The sequence below is a fragment of the Carcharhinus amblyrhynchos genome, chromosome 22 (assembly GCF_965287045.1).
Source record: "Carcharhinus amblyrhynchos chromosome 22, sCarAmb.v2.hapA, whole genome shotgun sequence".
Taxonomy (NCBI): Eukaryota; Metazoa; Chordata; class Chondrichthyes; order Carcharhiniformes; family Carcharhinidae; genus Carcharhinus; species Carcharhinus amblyrhynchos.
This window is the reverse complement of record NC_137345.1, coordinates 6,544,516-6,559,810: the sequence shown is the minus strand read 5'-3', so window position 1 is coordinate 6,559,810 and position 15,295 is coordinate 6,544,516. Positions and strand designations below refer to the sequence as shown.

The window sequence follows — 15,295 nt, the reverse complement described above, 5'->3', positions numbered from 1 at the left end:
GGGGGATCTCATAGAAACTTATAAAATTCCCAGCTGTTTGGTCAGGGTAGATTCAGAAAGAATGTTCGCAATGGCGGAGGAGTCCAGAACAAGGAGTCATAGTTTTGAGGATAAGGGATGAACCTTTTCACACTGAGTTGATAAGAAATTGCTTCACCCAGAGGATGGTAAATGTGTGGCATTCACTCCCACAAAATGTAGTTGATGCCAAACGTGTGATTTCAAGAAGAAATTAGATTTAGCTTTTGGGACCGAGAGGATCATGATAAGTTTACTCAAGTTGTTAAATCAGTCACGATCAAAATAAATGGCAGAGCGGCCTACTCCTCCTTCCAGTTTGTATTATGAAGTGCTTTTGGGATGTCCAGAGGATGTGAAATGCAATGCTCTTGCACTAATTTTCCTTTAGTTGTTTGAAAATTGAAACTGCATCAGAGAGAACATCCTGGTACCAGATAAAACCAGGTGTGGGCAGCCAAGGCAATGCCTTTGCCTGATATTCTCACCATCAGGTGATCAGAGCTGCCTGTACAAGGCCATTTTCTTATTGAGAACTGCAAGTAATGCAAGAGTGGTTAAGAAGTACGTGGCCAGCCAGGCACTGCCCATTGCCCCTGCTGCATAACACACAAAACTTGTGGTGAACACAAAGTTCAGCAGGGCTGGTTATTCCCCAAGATGCTGGAACAAGGCAGCTTTGCAAGCCACATAGATCAGCAATGTGTTGCTCAGCTAAGGAATGGAGGTGAAATCTCTCTGGGGAATGGGGGTAGGGTCTGAATTACCCACTCAGTTGTCAAGAGTCGCTCCTGTGCCCTGCATTTCACCAATTTAAATTTGTGTTTACAAACAGTGACTACACTTTAAGTAGTGAAGCCACAACAACTTCTACCACCTTAAAAAGGATAAGGGTAGCAACTACATGGGGACACTCCACATGCAAGTTCCACTCTTAGCCACATACCATCCAGACTTTTAAGTATACCATCGCTCCTTCACTGTCATTGGGTTAAAATCCCAGAACTCCCCCACCTGAGTTTGAGGATTCAGAGTGGACCATTTAGGGCAGAGCTGAGGAGCCATCGCTTCACCCAAAGAATGGTGAGCCTGTGGATTTCATTATCACAGCAAGTAGTTGATGCCAAAACATTGAACGTATTCAAAAGGCAGTTGGATACAGCACTTGGGGCAAGTGGGATCAAAGGTCATGGGGAGAAAGCAGGATTAGGCTATTGAATTGGATGATCAGCCATCATCATAATAACTGGCGGAGTAGGTTTGAAGGGCCAAATGGCCTCCTCCTGCTGCTATCTTCTATGTTTCCAACACTGAGTGAATCTACACCACATGGACTGCAGTGGTTCAAGATGATTACTCACCACCACCTTTGAGGGGATAATTAGGGATGGACAGGAAAGGTTGGGTTGAGTCAGCAAAGCCCATACCTCATGAAAGAATTTTTAAAATGAGAGAAACCCTTCAAAAGATTGACAATTTAATGAGCCACTGTCCAAATGCAGAGTCAGCACACTGCTGAGCAAATACTGCAATGTTGGAAATGCTAACCTTCAACACGTTACACCACCTGTCTATTCTCGTGCTTCAGCAGGACATTAAAGACGCTAACAGCATTATTTGCCGAGCAGACATCCAGTAGGCCAATGTTTCTTCTCACCAATACAGGCAGAGTCAATTGGTCATGTTTCATCATCTGATACAGACAGACTGACATTTTCTTGCCTATAATAAATATTGGCTGCATTGCAAAGTGATTCAGTGCATGACTTGCATTCAAATAGTTCAACGACACTTTATACAAAGCATGACACTCCTGTTGTCTATCACTCTATCCTTCAAGAGGCTCCTTTATACCAAATTCTGACCAAGCTTTGGATCATCTGCCCTCATCAGTTTGTGTGGTTTGGTGTCAAATTTGAAGTATCTGGAGCTGTTTTATGACATTAAAGGTGCTTATCTAAATACAAGTTATTAAGGTTAATTGTTGAGTTCCTGCAGTGATGCATACAACCACGAGGTGTCACTCTGACCATACACACGTCAGTAAAAGCTCCAGGCGTCAGCGTTAAGATATATACTTCCAGCCTCAGACCAAACAACAGTGAAGCACGAAATACCACAAGTCTGCTGCAAGGTCTTCCGCACCCTTTTGCCAATCAATAAATCAATTCAAATTAATTTGTAAGCCTTGGTATTACCATATTGGGAAAAATGACAAGCAAGGAGATTCAAGGCCCTTAATCCATTCAAAGGCAGCACAGTGACACAGTGGTTAGTATTGCTACCTCAGCGCCAGGGACCCTAGTTCAATTCCTGCCTCGGGTGACTATGTGGAGTTTGCACATTCTCCCAGTGTCTACGCAGGTTTCCTCTGGGTGTTCCAGTTTCCTCCGACACTCCAAAGATGTGCAGGTTAGGGGGACTGGCCATATTGCTCAAGTGTCAGGGATACGGGGATAGAGCCTGGGTGAGATTGTCATCAGTGCAGGTTTGATGGGCCAAATGGCCTCTTTTTTTTGCTAGGACACCTTGTTCGTAAACTTCCTAGCCTACTTGGTTCTCGTGGAAACTTCTTATAACAACACATTGTTCAGGACGACATGGATTCACAAATTTCACAACACAGCCTTGAATTTCATAAACATTGGCGTCATTGCCATTTCCTATATTTGGTCCCTTTCATCAACACCTTAATGCGAGCAGAGTCCACAGTGCATCACAGCTCCACTGGCTTTCAAAATACAATCATATTGCTGCACAACTTTTGCAGCTGCAGAATGAGAACATGTGGATGTGTGCACGTGTGCGCGTGCATTCAAATAACTTTGAACACAAGCTGTGCATGTTCAGGTTTTCAAATGAAGGCTGGCACTATGCACAGAACAAGTTAGTCTGAAGGTTCAGATCCAACTCCAGAAGCCAGAACTTCAGTGACAGACTGAGGGAGTTCTGCACTGTCAGAAGTGCTGCTTTTCAGAACCGACCTTAACCTTTGGGCCCACCTGCCCTCTCAGGCTGTGGGAAAAGATTGTGTAGAGCCATTGAAAAATCAAGGAAGCTGATCCCAGCGTCCTGCCTCACAGCGCAAGAGTCCCAGGTTAAACCCTGGCCTTGGGTCACTGTCTGTGTGGAGTTGAAACATCCTGTGTCTGCACAAGTTTCCTCCCACAGTCCAAACATGTGCAGGTTAGGTTGAATGGCCATGCTAAATTGACCGTAGCGTCAGGAGGATGGGAGGGTAAATGTGTGGGGCTGTGTGAATAGGGGCCTGGGTGTGATTGCGGTCGGTACAGACTCAATGGCCCGAAAGGTCTCCTCCTGTACTGTAGGGATTCTACGATTCACAAACACATCATCTGGGCAGTTGTTTCATTGCCATTAGTGGGAGCTTGCTGTGCACAAATCAATTAGAGAATTACCTACGTCACAACAGTGATTACACTTGACAGTTATCTTATTGGTTGCCAAATGCTTAATGATGCTTTGAAATTTTGAAAAATGAATTCTTGTGTCTCTCGAGCAGGAGAACTGGAACGTGATTGGTTCACGTGAATTTCCAGAACGAGTGTGATTTTCCCAGCCTGCCACTGGAGCACCAGTGGGAATCAGGCGTGAGGACAGTCACTAGTGGGGACAGAGGCTGCCCCTGAGAGATCAAGAGAGGTCAGGGGATGGAGTGGGAGGAGGGATTCCCTTGGGCAGTGCCAGCCTGGCACCCTGCAGGGCCAACTGCTGATAAAGGTTTGGGGTGGGGTGGGGGGGGGGGGGGGGGGGGGGGGTGTGGAAATCAGGACTGGCATAGGGGAAGCCATCTCGAGGCTGGCAATGACCCCAATGATAGATCGGTGCAAGTGCACTGGATCGGTCAGTATGCTTATGCCAGCCTCTTGGACGTGAATTCCCAGGTGGACTCAGATGCAGAGAGTGCTGGAAATCTATTCAAATAAGTACGCCCAAAGAACATGCAGCAAAATCCCCCGTCTTGCCACCAGTTGGGTACTTAGTTTCAAAATTATCCCAACATGTTCAGTTTATGTAGCAATCTGGAGACACAGAAAATTAGCAGTGAAGAGTTGAACATCGCTCTGCAACAGTTAAACACCCTAATGATTACTGTCTGTGAAACAATATATTTAACCAGTTATCTCATGTTCCTTTGTCTCTTTTCCCCTTAAACAGATTTGTCCTAGCCCTGGTGACACTTGTTATATCACCTTCAGCCGTCCTCAGGGCTCCCACCCGACCCAAGCAATCCGTCCCCCATTCGACTGGGTCAGTATTGCATTACTGGTTCATGCCAAACCTTAGCCCGTCACCAGAAGAGGCTCATGGCTCTTGCTGCTGTCGTGTGTGCGCGTGTGTGTGTATGCGCGTGTGCGCGCTCACTGAACTGCCCTCATGAACCACCATTGCAGGCAGTGTGGTTAGGATAAGGAGACTGTCAAATTTTAAATATTCAGTTCTTATTCATCATTTTTCAGAACAGAACAAACCATGAACGAAAAGATCACCTTCTCGCTGAAGTTCAGCAGGCCAACTTGGGCTCCAGGCTGACGACTGGGTCTACATAAAATCATCAATAACAAAATACTCCATTTTAAGCCTGGAAAACAGCACTGGCAATGTCTTGCCGGCTAGTTAGTATTCAAAAGCAAAGCTCAATAGTCAGTGCCGAGAAGCAGTGGGTTAGACTTAAAATGCAGAATTATTTGTTGGATAGCTTTGTTCACAACTAGCACAAAATGGATTATGAGGATTCGAAAAATAGGAGTAGGTTATGAGGCCCCTCAAGCCTGCTTTGCCACTCAGTAAGATCATGACCAATCTGATTAGGGTTTATCACTGCTTTCCTGCCAGCTCCTGAAGAGAATCAAATAGTTCCTTGTGGCATGTTTCCAAATCTAGTACAGTTGCTTGATGTGCTATATATAATAGCATATGCCTGTTTATTAAAGTAGTAAATTAATTTGTTAATAATCAGTACATGAGGTGGTATTTCGCCCATTGTGCCTCAGTTGGGCTTGTTGAACATCAGTTTCCCTCTCCAACTCAGTTGAAAACAAGCTCTTATAACTTGTTATAACAAGCTCTTACCCCCTCCGTTCTCAATGCACAGCTTAATGAGAGCTCACACTCAAGAAAAAATAATCATTGGTTTAACTAAATGCAGCAAGTTTGTAAAGACACAAAAGGATGCAAGACAATTCTCCCCCAACTTACATATGGGAAATCACAGTGGAAAATGTTTGTGTTACTTGATTAAAAATAAAGCTTACCATTGGCTGTCCCATATCTGTAGAAGCCAAAGTCTTATGGTGACACTGCTCCTTCAACTCATTTCTTCATTAATATTACCACAGTGTTTTCCTGTGCAATACAAGCTCTCATGTCATTTCTCCACTCCCCATTCAAATCCATTCCCACCTCCCATTCACCTATCCCTGGAATAATCAGTAGCAGGAACAGAAATTGCAAAATTAGAACTCTTGGCATTTTATCAGTTGAATCTGTCCTTAAACCAGAGCTGATTGAAGTGCAATGATCAGTAAGATCAGGGAGCTGCGAGCTGCCTTGAACCTGCAATGGAAAAATTACACCTCAATCTCACCTTTGAATTGCAAGTTTGCCGCTTCTTCCAACAGCTCCTCCTTCATGCCGCTGAGAGTGTCGATGATCATGTCTCTCATTTCCTCCTGCTTCCTGTTGGCTATGTTCATCAGTGACTGAAACAGCTCATTCTCCTTGTCCCTGGTGTACTCCAGCCTCTTAGGCGTGATCTGCAAGTCTCTCTGCATGTCGAAGGCCTGGTTGATGAAGATGTCCAAACAGCGGCAGTGGACGCCATTCAGCACAGTTGCTGCATCCACAAGGTGCATCTGCGCCACTTGCTTGGCGAAGACGCCAATCTGCCGGAACTTCTCAAAATGTTCTACCAACATGCTTTGGGCTTTGCTGGTGTTAGACAGCCCAGCCACAATAGGGTTCAAGTAGTCCAACTTTGTGAGCTGACGATAAAGATAACTCTTTTCCTTCTCAGATTTGGAATTTTTCACCGAGGACTCCTTGTCCAGTCCGGAGTGAGTGTCTGGGTGGAGGCTGCTCAAGTGTTTTGGTACCTTGATGAAGAAAACAGGCAGGGCATGTTCTTTCATCCCCTGCAGTTCACTTTCCTCCCAGTCTGCCAAACGATCCTCACTGATAGCATAGACAATTATGGGCAGGGAATGTCTCCAACAGTCATCGAGCTTGCCCCCTTCTGCTCCAGTTTCGTGGCACGGAAGAACCAGAATATCCATTTCCTGGAACAAAGAGACAATGATTAGAAATGGGACAAAGCCATGCTGCTGACTGTGACTCAGTGTTGCACTTCAGAGTCAGAGGTGACTGAGGAACACAAATCAAATCAATTACTCCCATTGAGAGAATCAATGTTAGAGATTCTGCCTTTTGGATGTTAAGATATTAGTTTATTACTGTCACTAATAGGCTTACATTAACACTGCAACCATGTTACTGTGAAAATCCCCAGTCACCATAGTACGGCACCTGTTCCGGTACACTGAGGGAGAATTTTGCATGGTCAATGCACCCAACCAGCACATCGCCCACTTTATGGGGCAGATGGACATAAAGTAACCCACTCAACTATTCAAAGACAACATGTGCTGTTTGCCAGGTGTCCTGGCCAAATCAATCCCACACCAAAACGAATGATCTGGTCATTTTCACATTGCTTGTGGGAGCTTGCCGTGTCTAATGTGGCTGCTACATTTCCTACAATTGTGCAATACCTACACTTCAAAGCAACTTAGATTTCATACATCATTGGAACAACTTAAGGTGATGAAAAATGCTGTACAAAGGCCAGCTTGTTCTTTTCCTTTTTCAGTCAGTTTTAGCATTAGTCACCGAGAAGAATATTCAGCCAAATATATGCACGGAAGAGTCGTACAAATACAAAACGTGAACTGTTTTCCACAGATGCAGCCTGACCTGCTCGGTTTTCCCAGCATTTTATGTTCTAATTTCAGATTTCGAGCATCCGCAGTATTTTGTTTTTATTTCTACGTATTGATTGTTGGAGTCGGGAACCAGCAATAGCCAAAGTGTCAGATACTAGCACAATGTTGCTCTGCAAGCTTTGGGCTTCACGCAGCATAGGAATGCTCTAGAGATTCAGCACTGCAAAGAAATAGGGACTGAGGCAGATGATGTTGAGAATAAGGGAAGGAAATGTTTAAACATTTAATTGGGTGTTAAGGTGGCACAGATGTTAGTACTGCTGCCTCACAGTGCCAGGGACCTAGGTTCAAATCACGGCTTGGTCACTGTCGATGTGGAGTCTGCACATTGTCCTTCTGTCTGCATGGGTTTCCTCCTAAAGTCCAAAAGACTATTATAGGCGCACTGCCACGCTAAATTCTCCCTCAGGTGCTGAAATGTGACGATAAGGGGATTTTAACACTACAATGAAGTTACTGTGAATGTAAGCCTGCTTGTGACACTAATAATTTTTTTAAAATTAACTCAGTACATAGTAGAGACAGAAGCAGGTAATCAAGATTCTGATAGCCTGAGATGATATCTGGACATTACTGGAATGAAAATTGTAGGTGAAGGATGACAATCATGGAGGCTTGTAGCCTGTTTTGTCAACATGCAGCTGGACACAGTTATACAGTATCACCAACATGTCCTAGCTCTAAATATGTTTTAAAGTTCATTCATTAGTGTCACAAGTAGGCTTACATTAACACTGGTTATGTTCTGTAAAATTTCACAGTAACTTCATTGCAAAAATTTACAATTAAATAACCCAAACAAGATTAAAAATATATAATTTTCCACCCCTCAGGCAAGGAAAATCTCAGAGACCGGGAAAAAATTAACAGCAGAAATCACCTAACAAAAAAGAAAGTGTTCTCATCACACTGAACAGAGTTTGATATTTTATCTCATGCAGAGAAACAGTCACGAAACCAGAGAAAGCAAACTCAACAGGAATTAGTATCAATTCAGCACCAAGTTGTTGGCCTCCTATTCGTTCCTGCTATTCCATTGATTCTTGACCAGACTCATGTTCTTTCAACAATTCATCAACTCAATGACAAACATATCCCATAGCTGGGGCTTGGTTTCCTGTCTCTCCAAGGTCCATGTTGCAACCACCCACTCCCACTGAACCCACCACCCCCGATCACCCACCCATACTGAACTGTGCCCCCAACCATTCCTTCTGATCAAGATGACAAGAAAAAAATTTGGGGAGGGGTACAGGAGAAGGATCCTGCATCCTTGGTGGGATAGGGCATAGTCATGCAATGCAAGGTGTTTGTGCAAACATTTAATTTTGTGCACATGCTAAAATGAAAAAATAACTTCCCCAATTTAGTTATTTTAAGCATCATGTTTGCAACCCACTGCCACAGCGAAAGGGAAAAACCCACAAAGAGGAACAAGGAACGAAGATCTGAGGCTCACTCGTTTCTCAGCATTTCTTTGCAAATTAAGTTTGCCACAAAGCCAATTTTCTCCTTTCCTCACTCAAGCTTGCATTCTTGCTTGGCACAGAATGCCTTCTGGTACCAGCCCTACGTGGTTATCCTTCACAAGAAAATGGACAGAGTACTCACTTCCCAAGCCAGGTGATTGTTACTTGCTGACAAAGGGTTGAAAGTTATTAATTCACTAAGGTCAGCAGTTGTTGCCTATCTGCAAGACAGTGACAAGCATCCTTCTTGAATCACTGCAGTCCATGTGGTGAAGGTACTCCCACGGTGCTCTTAGGTCAGCAGCTCCTGGATTTTGGCCTCACCATAATGAAGAAATTGCAATAGTCAAGATAGTGGGATTTGAGGGGAACTTGCAGGAGCAGATGTCCTCATGCACATGCAGCTCCTGTACAACTGAAGCATAATTTCCATTTTTTTTTACATCAATTCCCCTCACAATAAACAGTGACGCAGTCAGCTTTCCCAAATACTTAATATTCCTCTACGCTAAACATAGGTTGATTGCCCAAAACCCTCAGGATCTAATTTAAATCTCATGTCCTCACCTTCATTCTCCATAGCCTCCTCAAGGCTTAACCCCTCCCCACAAAATCCAATGCGCAGACACTCAAGTCAAAACATTGTTCTTCCTTTATGCGCCTTCTGTCACCCAAGTGTCAACAAATTGCCTCCTGCACAAGCCTGAATAAATTCAGCTTTTAACACCGAACTATTGGTCACCCACCCCTCCAATTCCAGCATCTTTGATGTTTATTATGCTCCTTCAAAGCACTTTCAGAGTTGACATTAAATATGCTACATAAACGCACGCTGTTGTGTTAATGAGGCTAGAGTGAAACGAAAGCCAATATTCTTGAAATGAGATATTCCTTTTCTGCAGATTACTGCCAACTCTAACAACATCTGTCATCGAGTAATATATTACTCTAAATAATTCCCCAGAGATGATACAAGCTAGTAAAGATAGATTTCACAATCATATTCCTGGCTAATCTTTTATTCGTGGGATGGGGCACTGCTGGCTGAGCCAACATTTGCTGCCCATTCTTAATTGCCCTTGAATTGAGTGGCTCGCTAGGCCATTTCAGAGGGTACTTAGAAGTCAACCACATTGCTGTGTTTCTGGAGGCCAGGCATTAGAGACCTAGTTGGGTTTTTAAACAACAATGGTTTCATGGTCATCATTAGACTTTTAAATCTAGAGATTTTTATTGAAATCAAATTTCACCATCTGCCATGGTGGAATTCAAGCCCTGGGTCTCCGGATTATCTGTCCAGTGACAACACCGCAACATCAGTGCCTCCTTTACTCACCCTGAAACCTCGGCTGCCCATAGCCTAACAGACAGAGTCCCCATTCACCTTTCATTCCTGTGCTTTCAGATCTATGTTCATTCCTCCCCATCTTCAACTTCTTCCAGCCTTTTAAGCCCTCCTAGATCTCAGCCCTCAAACAACTCTGGCATCCGATGCACCATCGATTTGAGTCTTTCTACTGTTGGTAGATGTGCCTTGATGCCATGCCAAGCCCTGGAAAACTTCTCCTTGAACTTATTCAAGTGTCTCTCTCTCCTCCAAGATGTTCCCAAGTACTTGGACCAAGTTTTTGGCTACCTCATGTAGTTCAAGCTCAAAATGTTGTTTGAAAATGCTACCGTGAAGCACCTTGCAATGTTTCACAACATTAGACTGCTTTATGAACGCAAACTTATTATGTATTCAGTTCAAGTGGGCACTACATATAAATTATACAAAGCCACAATTTACACTTCAATGAAATCCTCATGATAGCAAAGTCATCTCACTCGAGGAAAAGAAAACATTGCGGTACTTGAGGATATAACACTAACAAAGGACTCAGCTTACAAATCTTGGAACTGTATCCATTAAATTTTAACAATCCAAGAAAAACCACCTCCTATTTAGGACATTCCTCTCATGCAAGTACATCTTTTCAGGAAAAAGAATGTTGAGTGGGAGAAACTTACATCACCTGATGTAAACACAGATTTAAAAACTAAAGCAAACCCTGAAGATTGCTTCAGACAGTACTCAAACTAGCAAAACACAAAAAAATTTGCATATCAAACTGAGACATGGAAGTATTTTATTCATAATACCGTGATAAATATTTGGACTATATTCTGGCAAGTAGGCTGGATATAGAATGCAGTCAAATTCTACACTAGGTGGGTGTATACACTAGAGAAACTACTGTCAATGGGCAAGTTCACCTTTTCTTGTCTTGAAGTCCTTCAGAAACGTTAAGTTAATGTCTTCCATCTGGATTTAATGGGATAAAAGCAATATACTACATACGCTGGAAAATTTTAACTCTGACAGCATCTGAGACAACAGAGGCAATGTTGAGCCTGGATGACCCTTTGTCAGGGTTCTGACTAAGGGTGATCCAGACTCAAAATGCTGGTTCTATTCTCTCTCCACAGATGCTGTCAAACCTGCTGAGATTTTGCAGCATTTTCTGTTTTCATTGTATTTCAATACACTTATTTCAGTAGTTAAGTCTTGGAGAAATATTACTGCAATGATTCTTAGAAGCATTAATTCCATGACAGAGCTGGTTGAGGGTCTGTTGTGATGAAGTGTGCAAATGATATATGTGTGTGTGTGTTTATAGATGTTTCAAAAGAATCTTATGAAGCTCAGTGTTTTTTTGACAGATAGTCAGTACTTCTGGGAGGAATACAGCTCAGATGCTGGGAAGCAGAATAATTACTCAATTCAACCTTACAAGTGGGTCTCTTCGGTGGAGTTAATGGACTTGTGTTTGCTTCAGTTCTTCTGGGATTTCAGATTACTGTGATTGGCATGGTCATATGATGTTGTGGTTTAAATGCAGTCCTGGATCTGCAGCAAAGAGAGAAACAGGTTTTGCAGAAAGGAGTTGGAGTATGGCTGTTCTAGTTAGGGGAATTCTGCTGGCTTCCAAAAACTCGACATCTCTCTGAACACTCTAAAGCTGTCTACATTCATTTTGGCAAGTATATTGGTAATAGCCAACTATATTTGAAGTGGGTTTTAAGAGGAATGTTGCTTATTTGGAACTGAAATAGTGGTAATTAGAAAGTAATTTCTTTTCATGTTTCAAGATGGCTCAACTGTTAAGAGTAAGTCTGTTACATTTTGTTAGAGCGAAATTGAATTACGTTACGAATAAAGCTCATTTTGATAAAAGATCCCTAATCTGTCAGTGGAATTACTCCTGGAACAAAGCATCCTTTGCTCACATTTATGCCAAAATAGAACAATAGTCTGGCTTCACAATCTACCTTGGGGTTCTAGTCAGGGACCGTAACATGGTTGCATGAGCTTTTTACTTCGCTGGGATTATTAGCCTTGCCAGTCTACTAATAAAATTCCAAGGGGCTCAATTGGTCAGAACTAAAAACATTCATTTTGATCATGACTCATCATCAAATTCTGATCCAGCCTTTCCTCTCCCATATCCCTTGATCCCTTTGTGGTTTGCATGAGCGCTTTACCCCATTAGTCATTTCTCTTGGTTTGAATTCAACTAGCCCCCTCTGTTTATTCTTCTAAGAAAGCATTCAGGTTTTGCCTCCCCTGATTTCTTAGAAGAATAAACACCCCCCACTCCACCATCTACCTCTTCCATGACTGCATTTCCGGCATTCCAAATAAGACGTTAATCCAAGACCTCATCTGCTTTCTTTGGTGGATATAAAAGGATGACTTGACAAGTCGACATTGTCCCCAGTTCACTAGCCGATATTTATGCAGCAAATCAATGCACTGAATCAGATTATCTAGTCATCATCACGCTGCTATTGATGGGAGCTTGCTGTGAAAGGGCTGACAGGTCCTCAGTTTGCATTTCTTCTGAACCAGGACCTTATATAGTGCTGCACCCTCTCATTACTACACTGCACAGTTAGCCCAAAACAAGGGAAGTGATAGTGACTGAGACACAAGGAATAGCCTCACCAATCCAAGGCTAGACACCTTGGCTGAAATACCACAACCAACTAGATGTTTTCCCCCTAAAACTTGCATCTTCAGCATTAGCTGAGATGACATGCTCAATTCTTCATATGGGGTTTTTGGACCATAACCTCCACACTCATGCAAGAACATTAAAGGCTGCGCAAGGGCCAACATAGGCCAAAGATCTTAATGGTGCCATATCATGTGCAAGATCTGCATTTTGAGCCATGTGTTGCTCTGCACTAATAGAGTCAGAGGTTTACTGCACAGAAACAGGTCCGTCAGCCCAGCTTGCACAGGCTGCCCTTTTTTTAAAACCCTTAAGCTAGTTCCAATTGCCCACATTTGGCCCATATCCCCCTATACCCAGCTTGTCCATGTAACTGTCTAAATGCTTTTTAAAAGCCAAAACTGTACCCACCTCTACTACTACTACTGGCAGCTCATTCCAGATACCACCCTCTGAAACAATTGCCCCTCTGGACCCTTTTGCATCTCTCCTTGCTCACTTTAAACCGACACCCTCTAGTTTTAGACTCTGCTACTTTGGGAAAAGACACTGACTAACTAACTGATCTATGCCCTTCATTATTATAGATCTTATGGAGGTCTATAAAGTAATGTGCATTACAGTCAACATCATAAGCACATCTTCTCACAAACACTCATCACCCCATTTGCCACAACTTAAAAATTAGAAAATACGATTCACCTGGTAGATCCTCACAACACACCCTGCCGTGAACTTGACCTCAGATGAGCATGTCTAAAATCTATGGCTCAACTTCCAAGGCTTCATTTGCAATCCCCCTCATAAAACTTTGGGATCGTGGAAGTTAATGCTTCGGGAATCTTTAAGTGATAACTGAATGAGTAATGCTCAGGCTGAATTCCAGACACTCGTACTGTTGAATATAGTTCAGAATTCCCCACATTGAATATTCATGAAGCCAGTACACAGCAAAAGTAGAGTGATACTGCCAATTCATGCTGGACTGAGACTTAGGTCGCGGGGACGAAAAGATAATGTGTAATTTTATCCAAGAGACTCTCAAGACGCAGTACAGACTTAAATTTTAAAACTACAATTTACACAACATTCGTGGAAAATTTCTCTGACCCAGAAGGACAAACACCTTGCATGAAAACAGGGGCAAAAATCAAGAAAGAACTTTAAAAGTCTTGATGTCCCACCAGAATTCATCTCAAATTACAATCTAAATCTACAGAAAATGGACAATATTTCAGTGTTTAGCAGTTGACGATGAAAAAAGTATTCGAAACATTCAAAATCTCTTGAACCTTATCACGATTGGAATATTCAAAGTGCTTCATTGGAAATTAAAATCATGCTGCAGAAAGGATGCAGATAAAACAAGCTTTAATCAAATGAAAATTCCTTTAAAAAAAAAGGAACTATTAAAAGCCTGGCTAAATTGACTGTGGCTTTGGCAGCTCGAGGTTGAAGGGAATGAATGACTCCAGTCTAAACTGCTCCTACAAAGGAGGCAGTCACTGGTATCTCCAAGCTACCACGTAGCAAGCCTGAAATGGAACTCAAACAGCCATAAATAAATAAATCTAATTCTTCAAAAGGTGAAGGAGTAGCCCAGGCAGATGATGAACTGGAATGTGGTATTTGGTATTTGGTTTAGTTACTTATGGTAAGAAGTGGTTCACTCAGCCAGGATAGTTTATGCTCTTCAGTTGGTGAATTTTGGCTATTTTCAACGGGATTGCTAAAACAGTGCTTACATAAGAACGTAAGAAATAGAAGCAGGAGTGGGCCATCTAGCCCCTTGAGCCTGCCCCACCATTCAATAAGATCGTGGGGCAGGCTCGAGGGGCTAGAAGGCCTACTCCTGCTTTTATTTCTTACGTTCTTATGTAAGCACTGTTTTAGCAATCCTGTTGAAAATAGCCAAAATTCACCAACTGAATACACACAGCTTGACACTTCCTGTTTTGAGAGGGAAGCAAAATAATCAGCTCAAGTTCCTGCTCACTTCTTAGTTACTACTCCTCGAAATGTGTGCACATCGTACACCAGTTTCCACTGCATTGAAGTCATCCTATGCTTCCTCGTTCTCTTCATTGCACCCATCTTCCCACATCCTCAGAGAAGCACCCCAATAATGAATCCAGGCTCACACTTGAAGAATTGTCCTTTGGGTGAGAACGTGAAGGATAACCCATGTCGCTGGACTCAACACGTCAGGGAATCCACCCCTTCATGAGATCACAAGGCAACTGTAGACAAAGGAGGATCACACTTTACTAATGGTTTGCTAACCTAAAATTTCCTCAGTCCCCTTTGTGTAGAATCTAGTTATTTATTAAATGCATCCAAGGAGGCTCACCTCCCTAGCATGAAGTCCATCACTGTGTTGCTCACTATGAAGAAAATGATATCAGTCCCTGAAGTTATTTGCATTACTTAAACTTGGTACCCCTTTTCCCCTCCTCCCATGATCTACCTACAATACACAAGAAATATTGTTTCCTTACAATATGCTATACCTCCAAGGTTGTCATCTCATATCTCCATCCTAGGCTCAAAAGCTTGTGTTTTTAGTCATCCCTTGTAGCTCAAGATACAGCTTATCCTTGCTTCTCTTCCCTGCATTATCCCCAGCACTTATATGTCTCCTTCATTTCTGAGGAACAAGAACTGGACTTAGTAATTCTGACCAGGGCCTCTGGCTTAAATTCCACTCTCCTTTTGTTTGAGCAAGTGCACGTCCAAATGAAGACTCAGGTTTGTTTATACTTCATTCACAGCTCTTCCATCATTTATA

At 42.7% G+C, this 15,295-nt stretch overlaps 1 protein-coding gene across 2 annotated transcripts in view; it reads right to left on the bottom strand.

The window, feature by feature from the left end:
* dstyk (dual serine/threonine and tyrosine protein kinase) overlaps positions 1-15,295 on the bottom strand; it is a 96,334-nt gene that overhangs the window by 36,178 nt on the left and 44,861 nt on the right. For both annotated transcript variants that reach the window (XM_080209749.1, XM_080209750.1), the window contains exon 3: positions 5,627-6,317. In XM_080209749.1, the coding sequence (XP_080065875.1) occupies positions 5,627-6,317 (691 nt within the window). The remainder of the gene's footprint in view (positions 1-5,626; positions 6,318-15,295) is intronic.